Genomic DNA, 19797 nt, shown 5'->3' with positions numbered 1-19797 from the left:
TTCCATCTTCAACTTGCTGTAAAATCTCCAAAACTCAACCAAATTGCTCAATTTTTGTTTAGAATCAAGCTGGAACTGTCAGCTGTCAAACGACACAGCAATAACATAGATGTGAATGACTCTAGTACTTCCAAAAATGAACTAGTGCCATCTGTTGCAAACATGCGTCATGACTTTTCCAACAACCCAATATTATACTAGCTAAATCACAAAAAGGCAGTGACAGGCACACGGCCAAATGCCATAGACAGAGGCAGGACTGAAATGCATGCAGGCCCTATATTGTGCATCCCTGTACCTGAGCATCACAGCCCTTCTCCAAAATGTTCATCCCAGATCCAGGAGGTGGCCTTACAGAGAAGGGAAGAGGGACAGGGTGTCCTGAGGGGATAGGAGTCAGGGGTTAGTGCCATTTTAAGTAGAGTGGTCAAGGAAGCCTCATTGATCAGGAGACCTTTGAGCAGAGATCTCAAAGACATGAAGTGACACCACGTGGGTATCTGGAAAATAAGCTGTTTGGAGCATTCCTTGGCACTGTGGCCATCTAACAAAGAGCAGCGACGAAACTGGGCCAGTTTGACTCTGTTGGTGAAAATTTAAAATGTGTTGACAGGCCAGTGGGAGAGCACTATTGGGGTATGGGACCATCTCTTCCTCATTTCAAATCATACTGCAAGACGGCCGCCCTGCTCCCTTGTACATAAGACCAATCGTGTAATTGTTTTTGAACTCCACACTCAAAAACAAGCAATAAAACACCTAAACCAACTCTTGAAACCAAGAAAATATTTGCACATATATCCCAACTCTTCGGATTGAATTAATTCATAGCATACACATTTTGCTTAGAGAAAAGCAGACTTACTGGAGAGTAACATTATTCAGTATAAAAGATATCCTAGCATTCTATGAGAGAAAATGGTAGATCAGTGGGGGTTTAAATTAGAAGACATGCAGATATTCACATACTCCCTGATTCCAGATTTACCTCTATACCAAGGACTCAGTCAGACCAAAGAAAGAAGGTCCTGACTGCAAAATGTTAGCAATTGATAAATTGTCGGTAGGTCTGTGGAATATGCTTCTCAAAAGGGAAAATTTTAAATACAACATGTGGCTTAATTTTGTTTTAGTTCTGTGCTACATGAAGAGAGAATATTAATAAGTAACCTTTCTGAGTCCTTGGATCCCTGGATCACAAAGAATTGCTGCTTCTGGTCCTTGGCAGTATTGACCAATAAAACCTTCCTGCAATTCCCTGAGTGTCCATAAGGTGGCATAGGGAGTCCTTGAGGACACAACAGGAAAACCTGCAAGGAACCTTTGAGGAAGCTTGCTCCTAGCAGAACTTTCCAGGATGTCCTTAGTTCTATCTTTGGAAAATGTCTACGTTATAAGTTCACCCTGGTCCACAAAGAGTAGAGGTCCCATCATTAAATAAAGACTGATTTAAAGAGACTGACACAGAGAGGCTGTCAAGTTAGAAGAGGTGTGCAAGAGGCAATTTATTTTGTGCCTCCCAAACCCATTATGTCTTGTCTTTTGAATTGTACAGAATAAATACAGTTTTCAGGAGATAAACAGAGAAGAGTGGTCATAAAATCCTCATAGTTTGAGGAACTTTTACTTCTAAGAGTGCACATCCCACACTAAATATAATTCATAAAACTAAGTAAAGTTAAATTACAGTTGATATATCAACAAAATACTACATTTTCTGGACAATTAAACAAGCATATTAATTTTGATTTTGCAGGATATTTTTTTCACATTTCAAGTATGTATCTAATTCCTAGAAAATCTCACGCCTATAGTGCCTAAGGAATAAACATCCCTAGAACCAATTCTCTTCTGTCAGGGAAGCCTTTCAGCTGAAAAGTCAAAAGACAAGAATAGGACCATTTTTCCCCAAATTTGATTTTGCAATACTTGTTAGTTAAACCAGATTACCTAAAAAATAAGATATGTAGCAATCTTTATTTTTGAAGATATGGACCATTAACAGTCTAATTCATCATCACCATCAGAATTCTTTCCAGCAGATACTCAAAGACTCCTCCAATTTTGCTTCCTGGCACTTTCTAAAATACTACTCCTGTATCTCCTATGTGAAGGTTTTCCCAGGCCCCAGGAAGATTAACTAGCCCTGCCTCTGCATTCTCTTCACAATGCTTGTAGCTCTATGCTGGACAGTCCTTATCACTGCCCGACTTGTATTGATTGATCATCAGTGTCTATAATCTCCTTGGATTGCAAGCTTACAAGAGCAGAAATCATATTCAGTGTTGTTTCCCCATGGATTAGCACAGTGCCTAAAAAATATTTTTGAGTTTAGCAACTATTTACTAAACCCCAAACACAGCATGTTCACTTAGAACCCCATTTCACCAGGGCCGGCCGAGTGGCTCAGTTGGTTATGAGCATGAGCTCTGAGCAACAGGGTCGCTGGTTCGATTCCCACATGGGCCAGTGAGCTGCGACCGAGCTGAGCTGCCGCTGAGCTGTTGGGCTGCCAACAGGCGGCAGGATGGCTCAGCTGGGGAGAGCACGTGCTCCTAACAACAAGGTTGCTGGTCCGAGTCCCGCATGGGATGGTGGGCTATGCCCACCCGCAACTAAAATTGAACACAGCACCTTGAGCTGAGTGGCCACAAGCTGCCGACCGGCAGCCGGATGGCAACTGGACTTGGAGCTGAGCTAGCTGTGCCCACCACAACTAAGACTGAAGGACAACAACTTGGCTGTTCCCCTTCCCCAATTCCCCAACACTGTTCCCCTCCAATTCCCCAATAAAATCTTAAAAAAAAAAAAATCCCAGGCCACCAACCTGCTTCCATCCAATCACACGCTAGCCTCTGATGCCCAGTTTGAGCCTCCACTTCCTTAGAAGCCTATTAACCCACTGCCCTGAAATGCCACAGTCCTGCAGCCCATGGGCCATATTTTTAACCCTCCATCGGACGCAACTGATCTCATAGATTCATTGCATACAAATTTTCAAATGTGAAATACGTCTTTACTGTACTAAGTCACAAATACGACTGGTGATAGGCTACGGTACAGGGGGAAGATACAGAAGTGATGAGTCACGACACTTAACTGTTAGATATTTGAAACTCTGTGTGCAATGAATCTGTGAGATCAGTTGCGCCCGACGGAGAGTTAAACATAGAGAAAATATACAAGAGTATATAATTGTTTCCTATGTGTGCATTTTGTTACCTAAGCTATTTGGGAAAATATTAGGTTATCAACATCATTAATTGCAATTTACAAAAAGCACACTCTACATTGAAATTTTAAAAGTCATTACGATGAGGTTTTTAAGTCTGTCCATTACCTTACTGGGCATATGACTATATTATTTTTTCCCCCATGGATAAACTGGGGTCTTATTTTGCAGCATTGTTAAGCTTTCACTGTTCACCAGCTGAAACAACGCACATCAGAAAAATAATCAACAGCAGTTCTACAGCTAAAACCCCAACACACTTCCTGGAAAACATTTTCAGTCATAGATAAACAGTTCAATGGGATTATTTCTATCTCTCCTTTAAGACTCAGTGAACACATCCTAGAAAAAAATTAAAATGCATTTGTTGGGATAAAATTCTACCCCAACCTGCAAGGGCACGCCTAACAATGTGGTGCTTCTTTGATAACAATGAATTATATAAAATGTCGCTGCTCATCCCCTCCTTCCCGTAGACATCATTGGATCCGGAAAATCACAACCACCTCTCTAACTAAACTAAGGCTTTTCTGAGGAATTGAGTTTACTGGACAACAACGGTTACTTACGCTCTCTTATCTTCTAGTGGAGGTATAAAAAGACTCAGGCTTTGGCTGATGCTTAGCATATGCGTCTATATGCACTCATATATATTTACAGAGTAGAATCCTGTTAAGCTGCTAATGTAAGAAAGCAGGACACCACTTACCTAATAAGATTTCCACCTTATAATAGGAGGAATGCCTATTCATCCTTAAATAGTCAAAAGGCATGACCTTACCCTTAGCATATACTCCGTTGCAGGCCACAGCGCTTTGTTGATGGGATTTTATATGGGTGGTTGGGTGTAGGCACCCACACACAAGGAAATCGATGCAAAGAGACGTCATATGCATCTTCCTCTAATTGAACCCACTTGGGAAAAAAAAATACAGGGCTTCATTTGCCTACAAACTCTCAATCCAACATGGCAGAATGCGTGAGAACGCCGTCGGCCCTGTGGTGGCAAACACACAAACGCTGTCTCTGAGCGCACCACTCAGAGAAACTCTGGCCATACCTGGGGTTACGACGAACATGTCCAGCCATGGCGCACCTATCGGGTCTCTTGGGTCAATGTCCTGTCCTCTTTCTCTGGCAGTGCTGGTGCTGCTCATTTTGTCCATGAGGCGGCACCGGAAACAGCCGTACATCATCGACGACGAGGAGAACATCCACGAGAACATCGTCCGCTACGACGACGAGGGCGGCGGCGAGGAGGACACCGAGGCCTTTGACATCGCGGCCATGTGGAACCCGCGGGAGGCGCAGGTGGGAGGCGCCCCCAAGACGCGGCAGGACATGCTGCCGGAAATCGAGAGCCTCTCCCGCTACGTGCCTCAGACATGCGCAGTGAACAGCACGGTCCACAGCTACGTGCTGGCCAAGCTCTACGAGGCCGACATGGACCTGTGGGCCCCGCCCTTCGACTCCCTCCAGACCTACATGTTCGAGGGGGACGGCTCTGTAGCCGGCTCGCTGAGCTCCCTGCAGTCCGCCACATCAGACTCGGAGCAGAGCTTCGACTTTCTGACGGACTGGGGGCCCCGCTTCCGGAAGCTGGCCGAGCTCTACGGGGCGGCGGAGGGGCCAGCACCCCTGTGGTGACGGAAGCCGGGAGGCAGGTGCGCATCCAAACCTGGACGTTCTAGGCGGATGCTTCGCGGATGAGGTGCAACCAACCATTCGAGCAATACTGTGCTGGAGAGTGAGAATGGGGTGAGCGGGAGAACAGAGCTCTCTCTGGATCAGCTTTACTACTTGGTTAGATTCAATAAATAAAAGGAAACAGAAGAAGGGGACAGAATCTTCAATGATCTTTTCTATTATTTTTCTTTTTAATTTTTGTGACACTGTATTCAAGGCTTGGGGTCCAAGGTTAAGTATGGCAAGCTTTGCTTTTCTTTGCCCTTCACCAAGGCCTTTGTCACTGTTCCACCACAAAGAGGCTCTGATCTTAAATACAAAGGCGGCAAATGAAAGCAGACAGAAAGGTCTACTCTCACATCCTTTTTATTTTTTGTGATTCTGCAATTAAGAGTTTTGCTGACTCGTCAAACCACACAAACCAACCCACACAAAAGAACACGGGGGGGAGAAGGAAGAGGCATTGACTTAGCGCTCAAGTTTAATGACTGAACCAAGAGTTGTTGGCATTACAAATCCAGCTCCATCGAGTTAGAGTGCTCTTGTTCTCTCGGCTCTTTCACCGTGCCCCTGCGAAATCGTTCAGAACAAAACCAGAAAATCTGCCTCTTTTGCACTGTAGATGTCTCTTCCATGTGCCAAATGTGAAGATTAGATGCTACAAATGAAAGCCAAATAAAAAGAAGTATCTGATAAAAGCATGGGTTAGAGGGCTTTCCTAATCTGTGTGAGGTCAATCCAAGGGATGTTTACATACTGTAGATTACCTACTTGAACAAAAATCAGTATTATAGAGAATAAATGGATGTAAGAAAATTACATGTATAAGTTTTGTATATTTGTTAATAATTTTGGTAATAAATATGATGTACTGCATCTCAGTACCTTAGCACTTCTTTTAATAAAAGTGAAATAGAAGGGAAAGTCTGTTGCTAATTTGTTTAATTGCTGGGCAGCTAAAAGATGGCTTGGTGATCCTAACCCAGGCTCAGGTTCTTGGGACTGGGGCTGATTCATAAGGCAAAGCCAACAGAAGAGAAGGATGAGGCTGTGCATTCTATTTCAGTCACTGAGCAGATGAACGCAATGGTTCAAACTATTAAGCTTTCCATGAACATTCTTTATTCCCCCACCTCTGAAGAGAGCAAAAATGGTTTGAGAACATTGCCAACACAGTGGTGAATTTTGCCCATATTTTTCATTTTGTGAGAGGTGTTTACACACAGCCACCAAGGAGGCGTGCCAACCATGCTACTTTCATCTCTGTTCTATGGGCAAATCAAATATGCACAAACAAATAGGTACAAATATATACCAATATATATATATATAACATATATATAACAAAATATAGAACATAGTCTTTTGCATACAGTAGGTGCTTAATAAGTTCATAATGGGTATGTGATAAAAAGGATCCCTTGCTTTGACATCCTAGTATCACAGATATTTTACACAATTGTCCTTGCAATTGAGGACAAATTGTGAACAAAATAGTTTTCTGCGTGTCTTGGTTATTAGCAGTGATTCTCAAATGTTAATGTGTGTCAGAATAACCTGGAACCTTTGCTAAACAATAGCTTGTCGGGCCTTACCCACCAAGTTTCTAATTCAGTTGCTCTGGGGCCATTTGCATTTATAACAAGCTTTTGGATGATGCTGATGCTGCTGGTCCAGGGGCCACGCTTCGAGAATTCTGGTAAAGTCTCGCTCTCTCTCTCAAACATACGAAGCTTAGATCATCAACCCACTTGCGCTGGGGTCCACCCCATTTATAAAGTGGTGCTGTGAATTTCTTTTCCAGTACAAACAATTTGGCAGAAATATTGTGAGAAGGATAATGAGAGCCTGGGAGCCAGGAGGACATGCTTTATGCTTTTTATGTAGTACGTTGACAGCCAGACAAATCCTCATCTTCAGCTTTTAGCAGCTCTCACACATCCTCTTAAAGGTAAGGTGTGATGTAAAACTAAATAAACTTAGCAAAGAAAAAGGATGAACTTGAGTCCAAACGAGGCTCTAAAAAACAAGTTATTTGAACGCGGGCAGATGAACCCCTATTCCATTGTCACTCACCCTGAGGATAATTTTGTGACTGTTTCACTTTGTGTTGCAAGTGTTAGCAACTGGAAACGGCTGTTTTGCTAGCCACAGGGGGCTATCATGCCCCACATCCTGCACGTGTAGTACCCATGATACTGGGCATGCAGTGATTACACAGAACCACCTGGAGCTTCTGGTCCCTGAGAGGATGTTTAATGGTGTGATACAGGAAGTGTGAGAGAAACACAAAACAGGAGATCCATTTTACAATAGTCACATTGTAAGCGGAAAGAGGCTCTTTCCTCCAAATGAATTTTTAAATTCCCTTTGCACTGCCACAGTTTACCACACATGCCAGTCCCTCTGAAAAGAAAATACCATCCCCACCAGACAGAATTCAGAGAGTGTGATCGGGTTAGGCAAGAGAGCTGTAAAAATGATTCAGCCATCTCTTTGTTAACAGGTAAAGCAGCTAGCCTAGAATGTACATGTTGGAGGGAAACAGGAGCATCTGCAAAAATCAATTAAGACTATCTGAAACTATATCCTGAACAAGATAAAAATTAGCAATGACTTTTCTGAATCAGAAAAGCAGACTATCCCAACATGGCAGATAGCAAAGGCAAATCGGAATGGGTCACACAAGAAAGAATCTATAAATCCTGAAAACAAAATTCGGACAAGTCAAAGTCAGTGCAGGCACATTGATTAAAGGTTGTTACTAGTTCACTCGTGATCCAGAATTGGACCTTGATGTAAGAATTCACAGTATATTCCTTACAGTGCTGGGATTACATGAACGTAGAATGTACTTTACAAGTAGCTCTTTTTGCAGATGGACTCATTCTCAAATCCATTTGTCATCTCCATGATAGAGTTAAGGAACTTTCAAGATATTTGTATGTATGAAAACCTGGATTTAGGGGGTGACAGGTTAGCTCAGGTGGTTAGAGCGTGGGCTCATAACACCAAGGTTGCCGGTTCAATTCCCACATGGGCCAAGGAGCTGTGCCCTCCACAACTAGACTGAAAACAACTATTTGACTTGAAGCTGATGAGTCCTGGAACACTGTTCTCCAATAAAAACTTATAAAATAAATAAATAAATAACCTGGATTTGGGAAGCCTCCACTTGATTCTACGGGTCAAGATTCTGATATTGGGAGTGAACAAAATTAGAACAAGGAATCCTCTTTTTAAAGTGATCTTCCAATAAGACATACCTGTCACTTGTGATTTATCTTGTGCAAAAACCATAAGTACTAATTTATAGTATGTGTAATTAACCACAACACAATTTTTATTAAGTCTTTCTTCCCGGGACAGGAAGCTGGCCAATCTTGCCCACGTGTTTGGCCACTCTCTTGGTTTTGAAAGGACTGTCAGATGGCTGATGATGAGGGGGTTTCTACTTCCACTTCAATACTTTAGGTACTGGAGTCACTTTCCTGGTACCTATGATAACAAGAGCTACTTCTCATCCCAGAAAGCCTTAGACCACTTCTCCAAGAAGATTCACTCCCAAAAGCCAGTAAAACTACCTATAAATCTTTTCTAGTTTTTCAAGAGTCTGGATCCTAGCTTTTCTTTTATTATTTCTATTTCTCCCTCTTTCTCCCCATTACCTGTTTTGTTACCATTGCTGCATAAGAAGACACTTCAAACTTAGTTGTATAAAAGGACGACCATGTTATTTTGCTCACAGATTCTGTGGGTTGAAAATTCAGGATGGATACCTTAATGACACCTCCTCTCTGCTCCCTGAAGTCAGTACCTTAGCTGAGGAGATTTGATGGCTGAGGGTGACTCACCCAAAGGCTTGCTCACTCATATGTCTGGTGGCTGGTGCTGGCTATCATGTAAGACCTCAAATGGAGCTGTCAACAAGACCGCCTCATGGTTGCATGGGCTTCCTCACATCATAGTGGCTGGGTTCCAAGAGTGAACCTCACAAGAAAACCAGGCAGAAGCTGAATCACCTTTTATAACTTCAGAAGTCACATAGCCTTACTTCCACAGTGATCACAAGCCTCCCCATATTAAAGATGAGGAAACACAGACTCCACTTCTAAATGGGAACAGTGTCAGAGCTACATTGTAAGAAGAAATAATGTGCCCATTGTTGGAAAATATAATCAGCCACATCATCTGTCCCTTTTTCCTACCCTGCCTCTATTCCAGGAATCACTTTGGCTCCATTCGCCATTTCCTTTGTCTCTTCTACTCCTTCTCTCTATATGTTCTTGATTTACAGTTATATTATTTTTCTCTGAAATTTGGTTTTATCCCTACCACACAGTACTTTCAGGAGTAAATGAATATTTCATGAAAATACTTAGTAAAATATCTGACATAAAACAGGCATATAATTTTATTGAAGTATAAATAACAATTAACTGCACATATTTAAAGAATACAATTTAATGTTTTGACATATGTACACACCCATGAAGTCATCACCACATCAAAATAGTGAGTATACCTGTCACCCGCAAAAGTTTTCTCGTACCCCTTTGTTACATCTTCCTCCTATCCCTGCTTGCCCACTCCCCAACTCCAAGCAACCACTGACGTGCTTTCTACAGATTGGTTTGCATTTTCTAGGGTTTTATATCAATGGGGCCATACAGTGTGTAATTTTTGTGTAGGTGAGGGATATCTCTGGCTTCTTTCACTCAGCACTATTTTGAGATTCATCCATGTCACTCTGTGTATCAATAATTCATGGCTTTTGTTGCTCAGTAGTATTCCATTGTATAGATATGCTACAATTTGTTTATTCATTCATCTATTAGTCTGCTCAGGCTGCCATAACAAAATACCATACACTGAGTGGCTTAAACAACAGAAATTTTCTCACAGTTCTGGAGGCTGGAAGTCCAAGAGCAGGGTGCCAGCATGGTCAAGGTTCTTATGAGGACTCTCTTCCTGGTTTGCCAACAGCTGCCTTCTTGATGTGTTCTCACGTGGTGGAGAGAGCAAGTGAGTTTTCTAGGATCTCTTCTTATAAAGATACTAATCCTATCATATTAGGACCCCACCCTTATGACTTCATTTAACCTTAATTACTTCCTTACTCCAAATACAGTCATTTTGAGGGTTAGGGCTTCAACATATGAATTTGAGGGGAGATACAATTCAGTCCACAGCAATTCATATGTTGTTGAATATTTGGGTTGTTTGCAGTTTGGACTATTATAAATTAAGCTGCTATGAACATTTGTGTATGAGTCTTTGTGTGGACATTTATTTTGTTTACTCTTGGAATACTTATGAGAGGAATGGCTGGGATCACATGGTAGGAATATGTGTTTCCTTGTTTGTTTGTTTGTTTGTTTGTTTGTTTGTTTGTTTGCTTTTTCAACTGCCAAACTGTTTTCCAAAGTCTTTCACTATTTTACATTCCCACCAGTGCTTCATGAGAGTTCAGTTTCCTTTGCATCTTGCTGACCTTTGGTATGGTCAGTTTGTTTTGTTTTGTTTTATTTTCCATTTTAGTCATTACAGTAGGAGTGTTATAGTATCTCACTGTGGTTTTATGTTGTAATATCCTAATGACTAGTAATTTTGAGCATCTTTTCACATATTTATTTTCTAGCCCTATATATTCATTGGTGGATTCTCCAGATGTATTGCATTTGTCCATTTTTAATTGAGTTGTTTGTATTCTTATTGTTGAGTTTTGAGTTTTCTTTTCATTTTCTAAATACAAGTCCTTTATTGGATATGTGTTTTGCAAAGATTTTCTCCCAGCCTGTGGTTTGTCTTTTCATTTTCTTAACAATGTCTTTTGAAGGGTAGGAGTTTTTTATTTTGATGAAATCCAATTCATCAATTTGTTCTTTTGGAGATTCTGCTTTTGGTGTCATTTCTAAGAGATTTTTGCCAACTCAAGGTCATGAAGATTTTCTTTCACGTTTTCTTCTAAAATCTTTATGGTTTTAAGTTTTACATTTAGATCTATAACACATTTTGAGGGTATTTATTTATTTTATAGATTGTTAGTTTTTAATTGAGGCTCCTCTTTTTTTCTTTTTCTTTCTTTTTTTTGTCATATGGATATCCAATGTTCTAGTGCCATTTATTGAAAATAAATATCTTTTTTTACAGCATCACCTTTGAGCCCTGTTGTGAGTTGAATTGTGTCTGCCAAAACAATATACTGTGGTCCTTACCATAGTACCTGTGAATGTGACCTTATGTGGGATTAGGGTCTTTCTAAATGTAATCAAGTTGAGATGAGGTCATACTGGATTATGGTACATCCTAATCCAATGACTGGTGTCTTTATAAGAAGAGACAAACCTGGACACAGAAACAGAGACACACAGGGAGAATGCCATGTGACAATGAGGCAGAGATTAAAGTGATGCATCTATAAACCAAGGGGCATCAAGGATGGCTAGCAACCACCAAAGCTGGGAGAGAGGCCTGGAATGATCCCTCCCTCAAAGCCTCTAGAAGAACCCCTGCCCACACCTGGATTTCAGACTTCTAGCCTCCAGAACTGGGAGATAATAATCTTCTATTATTTGAAACCACCCAGGGTGTGGTAATTTGCTATGGCAGCCCTAGGAAACCAATACAAACCTTACACAGTCCATTTTTAAAGATCTATTTTAACATAAAAAAATAACTTAATCTTTTATATGGCTGTCATTGTGGCTGGATCTACAATACACACACCCATTTACTAATTAATTAATTAATGAGTGTTCATTTTTGTGGGATTATTTATTTTATTTTGACTCAGCCATTTCACATGTTTTGAGTGTATGGAGAGGGCTCTATTGTCTGGCAGGTGGCATGCAGCAACAGTCCTCTCCAGCTGACTTGGCAGCCTGTGAGCAGTTCTCACAGCTCCAGGCAGGGGGTAGGAAAGAATGAATCACCAGATGGCTGAGAAGAGACACTTCCATTCATATGACCCCACTGATGTGGGCGGTACAGGGAGGGTGCCGAGAATGGAGAAAGGTGTGCGCTTGCTGAAAACAGCACCAAGTGCTCATTGGTCCTGGGGCACCACAGCAAAAGGGCCGCATTCAGAGAGGTGCCTGACACTCTGCTGCCATATGGAGCGGAGGTACCCATGCCAGCGAAGTCCCCCCTTTCTGGAGGTGAATTCACCTTCAAAGAACAGGCTGTATGGTTTCCTTCTGTTTTCTTGTACTTGACATTCCCCAGCTGCCTCAGGAGCCTGGGACAGTCCTCTGTGTCTCCCTGCCAGGCCCATATGCAGTGACATTCACTCATTCTAATTGCTATTCTTCACCAGCCGACTGAGGGGCACTAACTGTCTGACCTGGTATTTACTTCCAGGATTAGCCTCCTCAACCTACATTTTTATATTGGCCAATGACTTCTTGGGACTTGACTGTCAGACTGCATGATGGTGCGAGACGAGATTCTCAAATGAGGGGCATAAGCTGAGGATGAATGTTCATTACACCCACGAGGGAACATAGGGCTGGGTCAGCACACCGCAGGCTGACATCCCTGCTGCTGAGCTACAGAGTTTAGGAAAGGGGAGGGAGGAAGAGGCTGCCAACTATTCAGCACCTACCATCTGCAGAGACTGTGCTAGGTGTCTTCATGCCAGTCATTTCTCACATGTTGAAACATATGCAAAGCACAGACCTAAAACCAGAAAAAGGCAGAGCTGTGTGCGAAACACTCACCTCAGCTGTCGATGTCATTGGCTCCTCTGGGAATTATAACCTATAAAGAGCTCTGCACACATTCTGAACCATTCACTGTTGCTACCCCTTCTACACCTTAAGCCCTGGAGGAGTCAAACTGGCCTTCACAGCGGGTAGTGAAGCCTGGTGAGGACAGCTGACATGAATCATCTGAGAAATACTGAGTGACCGTGTTTTCAAAGTGCCAGTCTTATGTTCTTTCCGGAAATCATAATTTCACTATATGTGCAAGGATTTTGTAAAACCAGGTGTCATTGGCTAGGATTTCAGTATCAGAGACCTTACATAACCCAGGGGAATCTCCTCTCCAAGGATTAGGAGGCTATTTCCAGAGGATACTGGCATGCTGCCATATTTACCATGCGTCCCTTACCTCCAAACTGGGTACAAATTCTCTGTAAACTCAAGGCCACTTACCACATCCAGACGCCCACATAAATCCAAGCATATGCCATGTACACAGCAGGCACTCTCAGCAAACCAATTATTTATGGGATTTGGCAGAGAAGTTTTTATCTGGGTTTTTAGTCACAGTCTTTGTGACAGCACCCACTGTGACAGTGAGCAGGTAAAGTGAAAAATCATACATCCAACTTGGAAGGTCAATTCCTGCTCATATTTCTAATTATTAAGTACATCATTATTGAGGGCCTCTCCATAGCATAATTTCCTACTGTGAAGGTAGACTATGTATTATTCAAAGATGTTCTTTTGTTGCACATGTATGATAGCACAAGTAGAAATTGCTCAAGTGCAAACTCTTTATTTTGAAGAAAAAAAAAGACAAAGTTTGGGACTTATTGAAATGGAGACGAGTGCTTATTTCTCCTCCTTTCATCTCAGTGCCATCCTCACTGTTAGACTGCATTGATAAGTATTGAGGTTCCCTTAAAATAGCACTTGATCAGGGATCATCTTTTAGCATCATCTTAATTGGTTTGTTTCCCTCCTGACTAAATACTTTCCTTTGAAGGAAAAGAAAATGATGGGACCCTTCCATTTTATCTAAAAGGAAAAAAAAAACAAAAAAGACACTTGAAGTTGCAGAATTAGGAACTCACAAAACAGAAGAAGTCTCCATTGGCTCCTTCTAGCCAAAGATAGACTAGATTCAAAAATTGCCCAACACAGGAGAAATACAACCATCTAAATGAGGGCCACATCCATTGCATTACTTAACCATCCTTGGTCAGGTTTTCCAGTAAGGCCTAACTGAATAAACTAGATAAATAGCAAGCTTAAGTAGACAGATTATTTGTATACTCTCTATATTAACTAGCACACTGGGGAACCTAAATTATTAAATACCAATCATAAGACTATTCAAAGTCTGACCCTATATCCTCTGTCCTTCTACGTCTTTGCTTACAAATAACATGACACATGCCATGTTCTAAGAGTTTACTCAGCATTGTATTCAGTTGTTTGGCCAAAGTTCCATTCTGCAGGGCAGGATTCTCCCTCTCTCAAACTGAAAAGGATGGTGAGGTCCACATGTAGTAACTCCGGAGCTGAAGAAATCCTCATTTCCATGTGGGAGACATTGCGGCTATTCACAAATGTGCCAGTTCTCTTCCTCAAGGTGCACAGTAGGACTGCTCTTCTCCACCTTTTATAGTTAGACCTGCTTATGTGACTGCATGGACCTAATGAAACAGCAGCAGGAGCCTTAACAGCCAACGCAGGATTTGCCAAGTCCCCAGCCCCTGCTGCAGTGATCTTTAAAGTCTGTGCCAAGAAGGCACCTCTGTCTGCTTAGGTCTCTGAGTGGCTGTATTACGTAGGGTCCTCCTGCTGGCTTGTGGCCTGAGATAGAAATGAGAGATGACACGCAACAGACACCAACTTTGTAATGTTAAGCCACTGAGATGTTAGAGTTACTTATTACTGCAGTATAATTTAGCCTACCCTGGCTAATGCAACAAAAATGAACTGCCCTTAAGGATAGACACTAACCAAATGGGATGAACAGAATGATGACTACTGAGGCTTCATCAAAAATACACTTACTCAGTTTTGTTTTGATTTTTACATAACGAGACTATATTTCATTGACTAATTCACCTTCCATTCCTCCTCAAAATTAACAGCACACATTTCTGAGATTAGAGCCCTAAAGTAGCACTGTACCCAGAAATGGACAGGCACACAGGAATAAGGCCATGTGACAATGGACACAGATTGGAGTCATGCAACCAAGGATGCCAGCAACCCCCAGAAGCTGGAAGAGAAGCATGAACAGGTGCTGTCTCTGAACCGCCAAGAAGGAACCAACCCCTCTGATACCTTGACTTTGTACTTCTGGCCTCCAGAACTAGGAGAAAAAATTTCTGATTTTTTTTTTTTTGTCACTCAGCTGTGGGCCCTTTGTTTCAGCAGCACTAGGAAACAAATACAGTGACTTTTAACTACGTTTTCTACCTCTCCTCTGCCAGTTTGGCATTTTTACAATAAGTCTTTATGTGACAGGCCTGCACATCCCTGCATTTCAAATCTTAATGATTCCTAGGTCTCTTCCTGAGTTGAGCAAAATAGGGTATGGGACCTAAGCTCTTCTTTCTCCAAATAAACCCCATCAAGGTCAGAAGCAAAGTCTTGTTTGTCTTTTTTTTTTTTTAATTGGGGAATTGGGGGGATGGGAACAGCAGTGGGGAATTGGGGGAAGGAGAACATACAAGTTGCAAGTTGCTGTTGTTTTGCTCTTCAGTCTAGTTGTGGAGGACGTTGCTTCACTGGCCCAAGTTGGCACCATCATTGCGCTCTTCTCTGGCGAGGCAGATCAGTCGCCGGCTTCTGGACGGCCGCTCACTGCGGCTGCTGGCCGCTCACGCTGGCTGCTGGCTACACACGGTAGCCCATGGCAACCCACTGCCACAGGGACTGCAGCCTACGCCATCGCCGGTGACTCACGGCAGCCCAGCTCCAGGTTGAGCTGTTGTTCAGCATCTTAGCTGTGGAGGGCAGTGTCACTGGCCCTCCTATGTGGGATCCGAACTGGGGCCCTTTGGCAGCCCAAGCCAGTTCTTAACCATTGCGCCACTCGGCCAGCCCTTGTTTGTCTTTTAATCTTACCTCCTCTAAAACCTTCTCAGAGCTGAGCATACCACCTGGCCCACGGCAAGGCCTCCAAAATATTTGCTAAGAATATTATAAAACAAACATTGGATATTATCCCTATTTGCTCTGCACCTGTCATCACATACTAAACAGTGATTTAGGACAAGAGCATTAGTAAGTCTGTTAATATTGGCCCACTTCACGGCCAATTACCAAACAATAAACTGAGTTTCTTTTGTAGCCAATCTAAATCAGCCTATCCATATATGGGTGCCAGCTATTCCATGGTCTATTAATGCCATTCCCATCCATGATTGCCTCAGGGCAAGCAAAGGAACAGCCAGTCACCAGAGCCAGGCTTGGAGTGTTGGAAGTAACAGGACACCATTAATCACTGAGGGTAGGACAAGAGACCTAAGTCTTAAGAGTCAAAAGTAAATGTTCATCTGAAAAAGTGAGACTCCCGTGCACACAGCCATGTCATTGATGATTGTGCCCACATCTCTCAACAGAAATTCTGTGTATTCATTTGTTATTTGTCTTAATGAGTTGGCTCACAGGTATGATATCTACTGGCTCCCGCATCCAATTGACTCTCTTTCCAAGCCTAAGGCAAAGCCAATTTCTCATTTTGGCTGGGAAGGAGTCCTAATTACCTGAGAACCAGCACATTGCAGTCTCAGGAGAGCCACGTTTCACTGTTTTAAAATGCTAACCAACACACGAATTTCGGTCTCGCACACAGAGAAAGCCAACGTTAAGGTCTTCTCCCAAACTCCTTAATGCAAGGGAGGCTCTCCAGTCAACTTTATCATTTGAAATCACAACCCTTATAGGCAAATAAATGGTCCTGGAAGCATCTCTTTCACATTCATCTTCCCAATTTGTGGTATTTGGGGGATGTTTTAATTAGCGTATCTGTTTTTATCATTCTTTTTAAGCATCTCAAGGAATCTGCTGGCTTCCTACAGGTCTCAGGAAGATGGACCCCTTTGCTAGAGGTGGATAGGAAATCTCTATTTGCTTTTAAAGTTCTGTGGCTTTCTGAGACAAGCAGTTCATCTTCTTTCTTCCTTTTCACTGCTAATCGTTCAATCACAGCAAATCTGAAACAAGAGAAACTCAGCTAAAAGCTAGACAGTGCTCATTTCAGGAGTGGACTGCTCACCCAGGCAGAGTAGCTGACTGTCCACACTGGGTTCCAGAAATGGTCTCAAACGTCTCAGCACCTCCCCGACAGATGCTCTCTGAAAATGCAGACAACCCGAAGGAGATAAATCCTCTTCATCAAGACACTTTTATCCACAGCAGCATTGACCAGGGTACCAAAGTGATGACAATTTTTGTAGAACCAGGAAGAAAGGGCTCTGACCGTGCCTGGGTCACACAGAATACAGAACCAGAGAGGAGTGAAAGAGAGTGGAGCATAGGCTCCTCCCTCTCTGATCAGGCAAAACATTGTTACCCCATTTCAGAAAGGAGACAGCTGAGTCCCTTAGAATGAAGAACGGTACCCTGTTGAACAACAAGTAGGCACTCGATACTTGAAACTTTGTATGAGTAGAGGACAGAAGAGAAGAGAAAGGGGCTGTAGGAGGGAGCCGGAAACGTAGCTGGCTCCTTCACAACTGTGCCCACAGTTGTCTCCGCTATGTGAAAATGCCAGTGCCACCTGTGAAGGGAACACATTAAGCCACCACCCATGAGGGCTCTGAAGAAGCAGGACATGGAAGAGAGGGTTTTGCGTGAGAGAAGGGTGCCTGTCCCTGGAGGCACTGATGGGGGTGAGAAACGGTAGAGAGTCAGGGACTCTGAGGGCTCAGGATATCCAGATGAGGACGCTGAGTAATGGGCAACAGCAAAACCCAAACTTGCCTCCTTACTGTTGGGATCCGGCGCTGGTGCCGATTTTATTCCTGTGTTCAGGATAGATCGCTTGATGAGGGGAGAGAGTGGCCAGAAGGAAATCAAAGCAGGAGCAACAGTGAGCAAAGCCAAAGATTTTGTGCGTGAAACCCAGTGTTCCAAAACCTCTACAGTAATAATATCTCAGGTTAGAGATGCATGACTGCAGCCCCACGCCATGGTGGACGTGGCCACGTATCAGTGCCCAGTCCCCGTCTCTGAGTTAAAGAGGGTGTACTAACAGTGGCCCAAGCAAAGATTTCTTTTTCTCACAAACAAGAACTCCCGCGGTGCCTCAGTGACTCAGTGGTGTCAGGGCCAAAGTCGTAGCTGCAAGTCTCAGGTTGCAAGACAACAGCAGCTCCCAGGAGCCGATCTCACCCTGCGCTCAGAGGCAGGGAGCCAAGACCAGGGCTAGGACAGGCTCTTTTCTGGACCTTCCTCTTAGCGGAGAGAAAAAAGCTTTCCTGGGAGGTCCCAGCAGACTTCTTCCATTCCTGTTGATCTATAGCACATTCCTGCCCTTGGATTAGGAACTGCTCCCAAATCCCGTAAAATTGACAGATCCCAGTCTGATGCCTGTCCAAAATGGGCTGCCCGTGCTCCTTCCTCTGAGCATGAAGGAGGGGGCACATGCCTTTGGAGGGCTCTACCTCTATTGTTGATGAGATCCGAGGCTACACTGAGCTCCGCTGGTTCATGGCAGAGCCATCAAGACCAGAAGTGGGAGATGGCTGGGACTGCCAGTAGAAAGAAACGCATTTGTCCCACACAGGCATCCTCTCCAAACTTAGAAGCAAGAACTAGCCCTTCCCAGAGGCTCCTTTGAAACTGTTAAGCAGTTATAATTAGACTTTATGCTTCTGCTAAGTCTTTCATCCCCAGGAGCTCAGGGCACTTCTTTGCATCGTCTCATTAATCTTCACACCACCATTCGAGGCAGCCCGGCATCTACTATCATCTTTATTTTCAGGATGAAGGAACTGAGAAGTAGGCACAGGTTAATGACTTGCCCGAAGTCATTTGCTCAGTGAGTCACCAGCCAACTGGAGATGGGACTAAAATTGATGGGGGGAAATAGCTACCTCAACTCACTGAAGACCCTGGGCAAGTATGTATGTGGAGGTCATTTACTTACCCAGACTGGATGGAGGGATGTCAGAGCTCTCGGCAAAGAGACAAGAGGAATGGAGTGCAAGCCAGGATTCCCTGTAACACTTTCTGGATTTAAAAAGTAAAAACAGGAACACCTACCCCATCTAATTCACTCATTTGTCTCGGAAACAAAAGGAATGCTTCAAATGGAAGGAAGCATTTTATAAGACAGGTTATAAAATCTCAGTCAATGGAGGGAGTTGATATCAGCCTGCTGCCCTTGGTTCCCCACGACAATCCTAAACAGCAACCAGGCAATTATACAGGACGCTTCCCACATGACCAAGAAGTTCGTTTCTGCTATTCCGTGTATTAGGAGCCTATTTTCGGCACATATTGTGTGGAATATGCGAGGCAGGATGCAGGCATAACCAGGAAGTGAACCGCGTCCTCTAGGAAATAGCCTGGTGAAGAAGGCAGACACATGAACCACTTATTTCACTGGAAGGCAAAATGAAATCAGGCTTACATTAAACACGGAGGCCAAACGGGGTGGGTGGCGTGGGGTAAGTGGTGGTCCAGAAAAGGTTTGGGTCAGCCAGTGAGCCTGGGGGAGGGGCGAGGGGGCCAGTGTATAAAAGCTGAAACAAGAAAAATCCTTAGCTCTTGTTTTCCTTCCCCAGCGTCCATCACTCTCCCCTCTGAGAAAGGCAAAGTCAAGGTGATGGAGCAGCAGAGGTCGAAGGTCGGGTTTGCTTTGTTTACACCTGGTGAGGATACTTGCAGCGGATACATTTCCTCCACGTACTGAGGGCGCGCCTGTCTCTGCGGGCATTCGGCCACAGGAGGGCGCTTCTTTTCCTCCGCTGGTCTCGTTGCAGCCAGCTCAGCCCAGCTCCCAGCTACAGGTGTCAGAAGGGGGTTGTGTGCCTCCAACGCTTGCAGCCTGGAAGCACTGACTCAACAGCTGGGGTCCTGGAAGACCCAGGGTCACAGGCATGTCCAACTTTCAACATTTTGTCTTTTTTTAAAACGAGTCAGGAGAGATGTTCAAAAACAATTACTCTCCCATCAAGAAGG

At 43.4% G+C, this 19797-nt stretch overlaps 1 protein-coding gene across 2 annotated transcripts in view; it reads left to right on the top strand.

Annotated features, from left to right (window-relative positions):
* Nucleotides 1-5361, top strand: part of CDH20 (cadherin 20) — a 199468-nt gene extending 194107 nt beyond the window's left edge. For both annotated transcript variants that reach the window (XM_019657693.1, XM_019657694.1), the window contains exon 12: nt 4374-5361. In XM_019657693.1, coding sequence (XP_019513238.1) covers nt 4374-4879 — 506 coding nt within the window. In that variant the 3' untranslated portion in view covers nt 4880-5361. The remainder of the gene's footprint in view (nt 1-4373) is intronic.
* Nucleotides 5362-19797: the final 14436 nt, after the last annotated feature.

Source organism: Hipposideros armiger, unplaced genomic scaffold (assembly GCF_001890085.2).
Source record: "Hipposideros armiger isolate ML-2016 unplaced genomic scaffold, ASM189008v1 scaffold_278, whole genome shotgun sequence".
In the NCBI taxonomy this organism is placed as follows: domain Eukaryota; kingdom Metazoa; phylum Chordata; class Mammalia; order Chiroptera; family Hipposideridae; genus Hipposideros; species Hipposideros armiger.
The sequence above is the reverse complement of the archived record's forward strand: the minus strand, read 5'-3'. Positions and strand labels throughout refer to the sequence as shown.